Source organism: Aythya ferina, assembly GCF_964211825.1.
Source record: "Aythya ferina genome assembly, chromosome: 10".
In the NCBI taxonomy this organism is placed as follows: domain Eukaryota; kingdom Metazoa; phylum Chordata; class Aves; order Anseriformes; family Anatidae; genus Aythya; species Aythya ferina.
In genome coordinates, this window is record NC_140306.1 from 5011620 (window position 1) to 5024770 (window position 13151).

The 13151-nt window shown below is 42.7% G+C and overlaps 1 protein-coding gene across 6 annotated transcripts in view; it reads right to left on the minus strand.

Annotated features, from left to right (window-relative positions):
• The window catches only part of MITF (melanocyte inducing transcription factor), a 96271-nt gene that overhangs the window by 18006 nt on the left and 65114 nt on the right, over positions 1-13151 (minus strand). For all 6 annotated transcript variants that reach the window (XM_084530882.1, XM_084530884.1, XM_084530883.1 and 3 more), the window contains exon 3: positions 891-1118. In XM_084530882.1, the coding sequence (XP_084387008.1) occupies positions 891-1118 (228 nt within the window). The remainder of the gene's footprint in view (positions 1-890; positions 1119-13151) is intronic.

Here is a 13151-nt window from a genome sequence, read left to right on the forward strand (position 1 = left end):
GCACAAGTAATTCCTCTTGCATGTGTAAAAGCCATTTTTAAATAACTGTTTTTGGAGTTGGATAAATTTTTCCTCACAGAGTGCATCTGTATTAAAATTCTGGCACAAAGGCTCAGAGGAAGGATGAGGAACAAAGGGAGCTCCATAATTCTCTCTCGTTTGCCAAGTCGCTAAAATATTGACATGATTCTTTTACTTGCTAATGTCTTTCAAATAACCTTTATTTTGCACCTCAGCACATACAACAGCCAACGAAGTTTTTGCCAGCAAAGGTTTAAGACAAGATTGTGAACGACTTCTAGGCATAGAAGCCTCAAATCTGCAGCGCAGAAACAGCAAATTGGAAACATTTTAGGATATACTAGCTCAGATAATCTGGTGTTGAAACTAAGCAAGAGACTTGCTCAAATTTTAGTCCAAATATTTCTAAAACCCTAAAATATTAAAAAAAAAAAGTCTGTTGTTTTTCAGTTATTTTTGTTATGCTCTTTGCTCTTTCTACACTGAATGGGCCATAAATAACATTATTCCAGAAAGCTACAGCTAACAAAACTGCTTTGTATTCTCCAAAGGTCAACTATTCACTGCGTGCATCAAGCAAGCAAAAAAAAAATAAATAGAAGTTTTAATAAGCATAAACTAGCTAAAATAGTTCAGAAAAGGAAATTACATGACAGAGGGTTTTTTTTTTTGTTTGTTTCTTGCCCTAATGTTTTATACAAATACATGTTCATCAGGCAGGCAAAGAAGCATTAATTGCATTTTCAAAGTGAGCAGTTCAGAAAAGAAGATAAACGTAACATCGTAATTAGCAAATATGGTTTGAAACGGAAAGAAAGCAGAATGCAATTCTGTTTCACTGAAGAGTATGCACAACAAGCATTTATTACCTCTTTTTCACAGTTGGAGTTAAGCGTAAGCATGGCCATCGGGCTGTTGGGCGCGCTGCTTCCAGTTCCAGGCGGCATGACATGATCACCGGGCTGGTTTGGACATGGCAAGCTCAGGGCTTGGTTGGCGTGTTTATTTGCTAGAGTGGTAGAGAGGTACTGCTTTACCTGCTGCCTCTGGGCTTGCTGGATATGGTACTTGGTTGGGTTCTCAAGGTGAGTCTGCACCTGTGTGACAGGAGTTAGGAAAGTGTTTTATTGTTTTACAACGTCATTATGTGTGGCATCGATCTGAGCTATATACATTTGTGACACAGACCAGCTAAGCATTTGACTCAAAGTTACAAACCCGTGCGGCTCCAAGGAACTCAACAGGGCTTCACTAATTCACGTTCAGTGGCAAGGAATGAGTTCCTGAGAGAATGTTCCAATAACTGACTTATTAACAGGAAAGCAACGAGTTCCACTTCTCTTCCACATGGTGAGATTTCCCACTTAAAATCAATGCTCCAGTTTTCCAGTTCACACAGACACTCTGCAACAGGTACTTCTCTGTTCAGACCTTCAGCAACACAGTGTTTAATTTTCACCAAAATATGGAGAAATAAGTGCCACAGCAGGCCTCGTTTTACTTGTCAATAGCTCCTAATAAAAGCTAAACAGTATCAACCGCTACCCTCTATCAGATTTCAAGTAAGGGACAGATTTAATGATTTGTTGTTGGTTTTTCTTTCGCTTTTTAAAATATCAAATGCGTTGTTAAAAAAAAGTAATGTGCCATTTTTTGTCTCCAGATGATTTATAACTCAGATATATGGCCTAAGTCACCTACAAGTAAGACAGCATGTTTAAAAAATACGTTACACAAAGAAGATGCAAGAAAAGCAGCGTCTCCGGTCAGATCAATCACTGTCCTCAGCAGCAGCCATTTTTGTATTTAAGATAAACTTTCCAGCACTTAGAAATATTTTCACATATAAAATATGAAAAAAGCATGCCAAGCTATTCTCTTTCACTCTAAATAAGCACGAGAAGAAAAGCCTTTTGTGTTTTTAATGGAAAAAACATCACCATATCTTGGAAACGCCGTCACCTTTCTTTGATCATTAATATCTTGATCAAAAGGTAGAAAACAAACAAGTAAAATAATACTCTGAAAAGTTTGTTGGTTTTGAACAGTTCTAGCAAAGTGACTTCTATTACCGTTACAACTGACCGTGCACGTTCCCCACTCATTTCTGTGGAAGAAATTAAAGCAAACTAGATACAAGAGGAAAAGGATTTTCTGTCCACTGTAAGCCTTCTTAGCAAGAGCTTTTAAAATAAGTCTGCAAATAACTCACCTGATAATGATTATACTCAAGCATTTCCAGCATAATACTTATAGGTTGTGAGAGAAGTGACTGCAATATCCTTTGCTTTATGCTACTCCAGTCTGAGCGATTCACATATGGAAGCACCATAAACAAGCTGCCCCAAACCAGCAGCAGAAACTGGAACGCCACTGCTCAGACTTATAGTAACCTCCGCTAATTAGCTACGCATGTAGAGAAACAAACAGTTCACACAGGGGCTGTGCAAGTTTAGCCCTAAGTATTGGTATTTTTTCCCTGGCTTTGACGTCATGCTTTTTCATAAACATAAAAGGACCTTTTAAGTGATGGCCTATCAAAGTCAGATTGACAGTTTGCTCAAGGCTAACTCGCTATTCATCTTTCGTTCCAGTCATACTGATAGACAATGGTATTTTTCTTTAGCAGTAAGGTTAAAAGTTTTTAAGTACGGAGGAAGAAATAACTGAACGAATGCCCTACGAGCCCAACGCACATCCACCAGCCGTGGGGCGCTGGATGAGCCCGCGGGGCTATGCAGCCCTGGCGCAGCAGGGAGCCACAGCAGCCCATGGTACTGCCCTCGGCACCCGCTGCTCCGGGCACCAGCTGCACCCAGGACCTGCAGCTCCACAGGGAGGTTTTCGGGATTTCAAGGAGCTGTGCTGCTTCTTCAGCCTCCTTTGTGCCCATTCAGTCTGTCCCAGCTTTCAGCAGCAAGGCTTCCAGTGTAGGAAGGGTTGACAACGGGCTAAAGCACACTGCAAATATACCTCTGTCCACCCAACACCATTACTGTGCGCAGTCCCTACACCTCCCAGACCTTTCTTATCCTTGCTACTCAATTGCTTGACGGAAGTGTTGTGCTGAAGCACATGCATCTGAAGTTGCTCTACTTGTGCTGTTTTCCAAAGTCTGCTGCACAGAGAAACATACTTCAGATAGGGTGTTAAGACAGCTTAACCTGATTTGTTGCACCAAGTCCCAGCACAGTCCGGCAGCCAGCTACGCTAAGTGCAGTGCTTGCTTTGCGAGTCCCAGGCAGTGTTATTGATTTTCATATCACCGGTGGTAAGAGTTCTGCTACCCAGATAAACCTATTTTTCACTTAAATTTTCATCTTCCAAGTAGATGAAGTTATCATTAAATAAGTTCACTTTTGTAACCCTTATCTTAGAGTACATTATTTTAAAAACAAGCCTTACTCATCTTACAGTATTCGCACAGTCCTTTTCCTTCCCCAGCATCAAAAACCACTTGTGCTCCCTCAGCCAGAACGAGGGACAGAACTAAGCCTCCTCCCTGCATCAACCACAGATCCATGCTCCCAGGAGAGGGACAAGCAAAATTCCAGGATCCACATCTCCACTGGCACAAAACTGCTCCCCAGGCTTGCTGCACAAGTGCTCTGCACTGTGCCTGCGTACAGGTCCCTGCTTCGCCCAGCGCACACACGCACGCCTTGGCCTCTTCCTTCTCACTGCTAAGGTCAGGCATCAAGACTTCTGTATTAGAAATGGCTAAAGAGTAAATCAGCAGTAACAAAGCTTACAATGAAAGGCAAAGCTGGGATCCTGCACACTGCCTGATGGAACAGATCCGTGCTGATGTATTTGTCTGCCATTTGCCTGTAAGGACTCCCGGCCCTATTGTCTGAACCTGCAGGCTGATGATACGAGAGCTCGCAAAATGTGCGAGTATCATCACAATTTACAGAGGTACTAATACCCCAAACTGACTCCACGACACAGAAAGTTTTGAAACACATGCTGCCTACGTGACATCAGACTCTTGTTGGCTAAACAAACACTAGAAAACAAAACATCTTACCACTATTTTTGTCTTATTTTTCTACTCCATAACACTTTTTTCTTTAATAGGCTGTGCCAGCCTTTGTTGCAGGGAAGGCAAGAAAAAAAATGTGAAATTCAGTTTCAGAAAGAAGACAGCTCCTTTTAAATTCCAGCAGACATTAGGGTATCATTTACTAACAGCATGACAAATAAAATCCTGTGTCAAAGTAGACAGAAGAAGAGCAACAAGAGCATGAAAATGCAGCGTTTTTACTTCAGCTGGAACGTATTTGGCAGCCAACTGGCACTTCTGACAGGACTTTTAGTCAGAAACTAGGAAGTAAGGCTGGACATTTAGCTTCTGTGTTAGGCTTTTACTGCCTAACAGCCCTGCAGAGCCCTCTCAAGAATCGCATCAACCTTTTCTACCTCTGCCTCCAAAGTTATTTAGGTTCTCTTATATCAGATTTCTACCAATTACAGAAGTGTAACTATTCTCTGATCTTTTTAACCTTACTGACAAGCGTGTTCTCTTTGGCACAGGGCAACAGACTTTACCAAGAGTCCAGAGGCTATTTTCTGCTATTTGGGGGTGAAGAGAATTCCTCCTCTTCACAGGGAACATAACTGCTAGACAAACAGCACTGAAGATTTACATGCAGCAGAACTGCAAAGACAAATTGTAACCTAGCTGGTTTAATTCCTAACACACCACACAGTCACCACAGTCACTTTGGTTCAGAAACAAAGACACAGTCTTGTGGAAGTATTTTGAACAAACTTTTTTTTTTTTTTTAAATCTTGTTATACACTGGTAACAACTGGCTCTGAGGAAATGCATTTGCTGTCAGGTGTCTGGACTTCAAATTAGCAGCAGAGAAGACTATTGCTTTTACAGAGAAAACTATCAGAAGAACTGTGGTCATTTTCTGCTAGTTGTACGCAGTTCTCCAGGGCCATGTCACCTTCTCACACAAGTCCAGTAGTGAACTGCAGAACATAGAACTGCCTTTTCTGTCATTAAATTGCTCTGAAATGATGCAAAGGGGAGATTTGGTGAGAGAACATTTCCTCTCAGTCTGTAGCTGATCCAACGTACTTCTGTGTTTGACTAAAAGAATTAATGATTAATCTCAGAACGAGGGGGCCTGTAACAGTGGTATTTCAGCTTCTCACAGCAGTGCCACAAAGCCAGCAGATCCCACAGGATGGAAGGCATCTCCACATGGTTCAGGCAGATATCACACCTCCACCACTCCTAGTGGTGGGGCACACACCGAGCTGTGCCTGCACTGAGGCCCAGCAGCACAACACCCTGTGCTTCCCTCCTAGGCCATGGTCAGGCCTAGTTCTTCAAGCAGGAGCTAGCATATGGCGAGACCACAGGCCCTGCTGGTCAGAACAGCTTCCCCTGGTTTCCTCCTCCAATTTGATAGGAATGTATCCTCCAAGAGGATACAGCACCCACTTCTGAGGAAAAAGCGGATTATTAACCCTCCAAACAAGGAGTTGGCCAGCAAAGCTGAAGAGGCCCCAGTCCTCAATTGTGGTGGTACATCTGCAAGAGTCTCCTGATAACCTATCATGATGCCGACAGCTCTGGAACCCCACAGGCAGGGAAGGAGCACATTTGAGTTGCCTGAATCACACAGAAGATTCTTCTCATCAAAAAACACCACTGAACCTTTCTGTGAAAGCACAGCCAAAACACTTAATGCTTCATTTATGCAGAGACAGGCTTGGGCACAGGAACATACCGAAGATTTAGAGAGGACAGCTAACCAAAGTGGGAGGAAGAATTTTTCCCCTCACCCCCACATTTTTTTTTTTTAATTATTTTTTTTTTAATTAAAAAGACCATTTGTTTCAAGTAAACTGCCTTAGGACTTACAGTTTATAATTACAAATAAAATACTTTTCAGTCGGTTTTCTCAGTTCAATAGAACTTTTTGTTGCTTAGACAGCTAAATGTCATGGGATTTTTAAGAAAGGTTAAAATTCTGCGTCGTTTAACAATTAATGGTACCCAATGAAAAATTATATAAAACCACATCCAGTGCCATGTTTTGCAAGAGCTACTTTGCTGGCTTCAGTTAGGTTCCCTGCACCAGAAAGCCAGCTCAGTATGCTAGCCCAGGCCTTCACAGCTAGTCTTGTTTTTAAAGCTGCTTCAACCCATCACTTTCAGGGATTAGCAGCAAGTTGTTTTCTAGGTCCTTGAATGAAGTCAAAAACCTGTACAAACAGGTGTTTATCATTTCACATGGAGTAAAGTCTGAGAACAACTAAAAGGAAAGACAATCAATTACTGCCTCTTATATCAAGATGACTGCATTTTACTGTCAAAGCACATATACATTGTTAACTTGATTTTGAGCAGCTGGCAAATTAGTCTTAAACATAAATAACCATTCAAGGGGGATTCTTGTAGTGTGAGTTATCATTATTACCCAGCCTTAAAAGCCTTTATTCTCCCTAGGCTTTCTAATCCAAATTCAATATTCTGCAAACAGTATTCATCACAGACCGACCTATTATGCCTAGAAATCCGAAACACCACATATAATTCCAATAATTCCAATTATTTCATTAAAATATTGATCATGGGTTTCACTGCAATGCCAGGAAGAACCCTCACAGTATCCCAATCAGAGAAATTTAAATATCCAGGAAGACAATGGTTTAACTCATTCTCAAAGACATTTTCCCACATGTAGCATTCAAACGTTAAGCACTGACATCACATTTTTCCCCTTAAGGACATCTGTGGTCTGAAGTAGCTTCACATTATAAGTTCAGTGCTCTTGCTTTCTGAAACCTTTTCAGTCCTCCAGGATGAAACAGTTACCTCACTTGAAATATAATCAAAAAGAAGTTGATTGGGTTGCAGTATGTATCATTCCCAAGGGTAACTGGGAATTCAGAAACAGATATACCTATTTCATAACTTCTCTGGCTGTTGTTCTCCCCTTCTCTCCATCTTTGCTAGAGCATATTTGCTCCCTCTCTTTTAGTCCATAATCCAGGGGCAGTGACTAGAACAACACTGACCAGAAAGCCCAGGAAGAAAGCTGAAAAGTTACTTTTACTGACTGGGGAATGATGTGCAAAGAAGAATTTATTTCAGTATTTTATCTTAGGACATAGCCAAAGCAAGGAAATTACATCTGTTAACACTTAATAAAACTCTCTGGTTACTTACTTCATCCAAAACACCCTCTGAACATGAAAATCAAGGCAGGTACAAGAAAGCCATTTAAGAGTCAGCAGTATGATTGCGGTCTAAATGGTTCCAACAGTCATCTTCAAACACAGTTATGAAAATGAAAAGGCGCATTGTACAGAAAGAACATCGTTTACACAACTGAGAATTGTTTTGCCCATCACCAAAAACTCCTCTGTGTAACGTGACATTTTCCTTCAAGGGAAAGTCACGGAAGTGGACAAAAAAAAGAACAAAGTTTTTGTGATTGGTATTTAAAAATTGTGCTTTATCTACAGGATCACATGATCAGAGTATCTAAAGAAATTAAGGAGAGGTTAACCAATTTGCTTAAGATGACAGGAATTGGTGTAATTTACAGGTTAGTGGCATACTGGCTGCCATTCTGTAAGTGTGGTTTTCAGACAGAATCTCATCCTTTGAACTGCTACGGTTTTCTGTTAGGAAATGAACATTTCAGCTGATTACTTTGACATACATGCCATAATTTCTCTTTTTTTTTTTTTATAGTTACTGGGTAGGTACCAGAAACCTTTTCAACATTTCAGGACAGACAAGTAATTGACTCCATGAAATGCCAGACACAAATCTTTGCTACGATTTCACCTATACCAGTCATAAATATTTTATGACTGGCAGACAACACTACTGGCCACAAAACTGCATCTGACCAGCAAGCTTGAATTACTGCCAAGGTAGAAAACTTGATTCAAGCACCTCAAATCTACATCCTACTTTCTCATCTGCACTAGAGGCCTTGAGACTGCTCACATTAGGGCATGACAGAGAAGACTCTCCCATACAGGAACTGTCAATGACAGACATAAAGCTGCTCCATAAGATCTCTCGTAAGACCTGGCAGAGACACGTCAGCTCCAGAGGAAGCAGAATTGCAGGATCAGACATCTCAGTTGCCCCAAGGCCTGTACTGATGGTCTGAAACCACCTCTGTTCCCAGCTTCTCCTTGGAAAGCCTTTCATAGCCAAAGCGCTATCATCCATGCTTCCTATAGCAGCACCAACTTAAGATTTATCCAGACCACTATATCACTCTTCGCTATTGACTTGAAAGAGTCACTTCAGATTGGTAAAAGTATTTGTCCAACCTTATCTTCCTCCCAAGGCTGCCAAGCACGGCATTAGCTAGTGCCAGCTTTGACCTGCAGTCGCATATTTAGAGCCTGAGCAAGCCTATCAGTTACATTTCACAGGAGTTACCAATTCCACCACCCTTCCAGCCCTCAGTAACCCCTGCTAGACCTGCACAACAGAAAATTTCCCTTCCAGGTCCCTGGTTCGCTGCACCTCTGCTGTAAAACCTGGTGGCTTCGAACGCCTTCATTCTACAGTATTTCTGATGGCAAGAAAGAAACGCAGAACAGCAACACTCATTCTCATGAGGGCCTTCACAGGTCAGCTTACGACTTAAAGCACATCAACTTTCACATGTACAAAGGGTTTAGAGATTTGGAATGGCTTTCTAGAGCCCACAGCTGGGAGAGCATGTACTTAGCTGTGCAAAAGGAGGAACGTGTATGTCCTCAAGTCCTGCAGGGCTCTGAGGCAGTTTCCACAGGTGAGGAGAGGCACCGTTCTCCAGGCCCTGGTTTGCTAGGGTCACTCACTGTCAGTCAGTTGCCAAACATGACAGATTTTAATCCAGTAAATCTGCTTTGTCCCTGCATGGGCTTGTCTTCACATGTATCATGCAACACCGACTTTTCACAGGTGGAATTTAAGCTAAAACCGGCCATGTTGCTCAAACCGTAGATGAAAGCAAACAAACCAAACCAAACAAACATTTTCATAATGTTTCAAACTCCCTACCCTCAACACTGGTGTCGTCACTACAAGGTTTGTGAAAGCTTGCTCGATTTTATAGCACATGAGATGAAGTTTGAGCCCAGATAACTGCTGGTGTAGAGGAACACTATCTTCAGCACTTGGGGGCCAAGCAAGGACTAAGGCTGATTTCAGATCTTTCAAATTCTCAGCTCTAGCTTGTAAGAAAGAAGTGGTATTCAGAATAGTGCCCCTGGGCCATCCAAGTATTTACTTACAAAATTTCAACATTCAGCCAAGGAATGCAAGATAGGAAGAGATTTAAAGATGGCACTAGATCAAAATATATTGAACAGCCAAAAGCCACAAACAGAACCATGCTTGTGTCCTTCCCTTTTTTGAACATAATTTATTTGTAAGTGCAAATACAACTCCTAGATTATTATATTCAAGAGGAAAAAACCTACTTTGGAGAGGCACACTGCGCACCAACAGGACATCCACACTTGTTGCATACATATTTTAAAAATGATGCAGGTGAAATACTGCTACACTCTTTGTTCACATAATCCATGGGGACTGTGAGACTGGCAGCATGCTCCCTCGGTCCCTGACAAAGCACATACCAAGACATGCCTCTGCTCATAAGTGAAGTCTGAAAAGAGAAAACACGAACGCCAAACCCAACGAACACCACAGTGCATGCTGTGTTTGGCCTGTACCACTAACTGGAAGACCTTTCTACCATAACTTTTAAAGGAATGCCCAAAAATAAAAGTCATAATTTTGAAAGGACCATTTATTTTAATGAATCACTTAGCACTACACTAGCTACAGCACAAAGGACGCTTGTTCAAGTACGTGCCTGTTTGGAGGCTATCTGCTTTATGACGGACACGTAGCGCCATGAGAAAAAATTAGCAACAGAATGAAGATTTTGTTAATTCAAAACAGTTTTATCCATTAAAATGCCCTGAGCTTCTAAATGTCACAGTTTAAAAAAAAATTAGAGACGCTTTGCTGGGCTCTATAATATTTTGCCTACAGCCCATGGTGTCTCATGTCAGCCCCAATAGGGAAGGTCTGGAGAAGCAGAACAAAGCAGTCCAGATGCACCCGTTTTATCCACACTGCTAATATGATCATTAGAAACAGCCTAAAATAATACTACACTGCTGAGTTCTTTTAAGTGAAGGAAATGCAAGCTGGCTTACCACCGAACTGCTTGATTTTTATCCTTCTGTTCAACGAGCTGTGATGTTATTTATGACTGTATTAAAACCTACTGAGTTGTAGTAAGGCAGTTTCAGTACCTCGCAGCGCTCGATCATCGTGCTTGCTAATGTAAGACAACCCAAGTCACCTTCATGCAAACTCAACCGGCTACGATCTGAAGCATTCTGCTAAATACCAGAATTGGGATTTTGTTTTTGGTACTTTGGCAAGCCACAAAGGTGCGTACAGCCCTTACACAGAGGCAAGCCTCTGCCCTGGAGGAGAATTAACCCAGCCAGCCGAATTGATGCCACAGAGCATCAAAACTGAGAACTGTGCTGTCAGCATTACTGCTGACAGGTGATGGTTTTTCCTAGCAAGCAGAGTGCTTATGTCCCTGACACTTCCATTAAGCAACATTACATATTTTATTTCCTGACATCTCACTCACAAAGAAGGTGTTAGAGCAGACATCACAGTAGCCACAAGAGATTAAAGGTAGCAGCAGTAAGAAATTAAGTATGTTTATTGCACTCATCTTAAACCACAAGGAAATTTAGTGTTTTAGTTGTTTCTTGGCTACAGGAATGCTGCCCTAACACTTTTGTAACACCAAGATGTATTTAAGGCAAAGAGCCATAATGTTGTGTGACCTCACCTTTACACCCCATGATCTTATTCCCGTAACAGCCAGATGGTGGCTATCTTCTGGCTCCCAGGAGGAAAAAAAAAAAAAAAAAAAGGCAAAAGCACACACAAGCTTATCGTAGGCTCATCTGTTAAAGAAGGATGGCAACATTTCAGCCCTTTAAAGATCTCAAGCCCTACATACACCAAGATACAGCATCACGATCTATTTTATACCGACAAAAACAACATCCAGCCGCTCGGCCAGTGCTGTAACCTTCGGCACACCTGCCCCTCCGTGTCTCACAGAGATGAGCTGTTGAAAACCCTTCTCCTCATGTTATTTCACATATGGCAGGCAAATAATCAGTTACACTGAAACGAGAAGCACCTGTCCACCTAAATGACCCTTGACAGGCCAGAGGATGGAGCATTTGCAGCACCATCACCTGAACTGGGGCAAGCTTTCGACACAAATTCAGTCAGCTGTGGTTGGCTCTGCTCAGCCAGACATAACCAAAAAATGCAGTCAGGATCATTACTTCCAACAGATGTTGCACAAGCAATTTTATTTTATTTTATTTTTAAATCAGGAATACTTAAAAGAGAGGCTGTGAAAAATATGCTATATGAAAAGCTGACCTAATCTTCTCTTTTCCAGCACAAACCCATGCCCTGGTAGCAGCAGCCTTTTCAGCACTGACTCTGTACAAGAGCAAGGGCCTGCGAGCTCTCGATGCTCTGCTGGGTGCAGTCCTACTGACACAGCAGGGTTAGGACTCTCCCGACGGGACCTAGAATCACATTTTGTGGTGTGGCAGCACACTAATTCCACCTTCTGAAACATTTTACAGAAAGCTCTTTTCAAGGGTTTCATCTGAACTTCAAAAAAGCACAAGTCAACAGCTCACCAGGAGAGGCACTTCACGAGACACAAAGTCGGGTGTGTGTTATCATCCCCATTCTCCAAAGGTTAGCTGCAGATCAGTATTGCCAAGAAATTCAGAAGTATTGGTTTTGTCAGAAGATCAAAACGTCTCTTGCGAGAGACATTTAGGGCCTCCAGGCTTGGTCTCAGAAGAATCCTATTTTAAACCACGCTGGTGTAACCCTTCAATTGCTGCTACAAGAACAGAACTAGGTTCCCAAGGGGAAACAGGCACAGCACTTTCCAGCACAGCCTTATTTGTGGGGAAAATACACACAAAGCCTCTTGCTGCTGGAAAGCAGGCAATGCTGCATGTGTATCACGACATACCTGTCACCACTGATTGATAGCGTACACAACGTTTCAGCTTCCTAAGAGAGTATGGAAGCATAACCCAGCTCCAGGCAAGCTGAGTCTGGACAATTAGATGGAGGTAGAGATTAGATGTGGAATAACTAGATCCTAACTCAATCTCCCCGCCTTCCTTACCCCTTTTTATACCTCAAGCATAATCCCATTTTAGCAAATCATTATTTTACAGGACGGAATGAACAGCTTGAGATCTTAATGCTTTGAAAATGCAAACAGGCACACACTGAACTGCGTTGGATTTTAAAGGAAAGTTTGAATGGAGGAAATAAAGCAAGGGAGCTAGAGGCAGCAGACCTAGTGACAGCCAGCATTGAGGCTCCCTGGCTCGGTGTGTGCCCACCAGCAGCGTGCTGCAGGACACGGGGCGCCACCAGGGACTGGCTGCGGACACCACGTACACCCCAGGCCACCGCTGCCAGCTCCATAGTGGCTGCAGAGCAGCTTCTCGTTTAATTTCCTCTGACACGAATGTAATTAGTACTCATCAACAGCACTCTGCGAAAATAAACTCACTTGTAGTAAGTGGGGACAACGGGGAATTGACTTCCAAAGCACGTTGCTGCTCCACACTGCTGGCCACCAGGGCTGCAAGGAACACTCTCAGCCACCTCTACTGCAAACAGTCCATGTAACACAGAACTGAACCCTCCAAAAACGGGTGTAAATAAGGAATAGGCTGAATAACAGCCTGTTTTGCTTCTGCCTTACCCCATCTGGTGGCCTACTGCTTATGTACAGCTGGAAGCAATAGTTAATTGAGGCGCGTTATCGGGAATTGCAGCACTAGAGAAATAAACGTGGCACTAGATGAGCTGCGGTGCCCTAACAGTTCTCTGCTGCTGTTCCCTGGGTGCCGTGGCAGTCGCACTCCTCACTGCATCCCAGGTGGAGCATCTCGACGCCGTGCACTCACACCACACGGAGCCACCGGGACCGGCACCATCACCACAGCCCCGCGAGCTGGTCCTGGTGGCCTCAACCGAAGCGGAT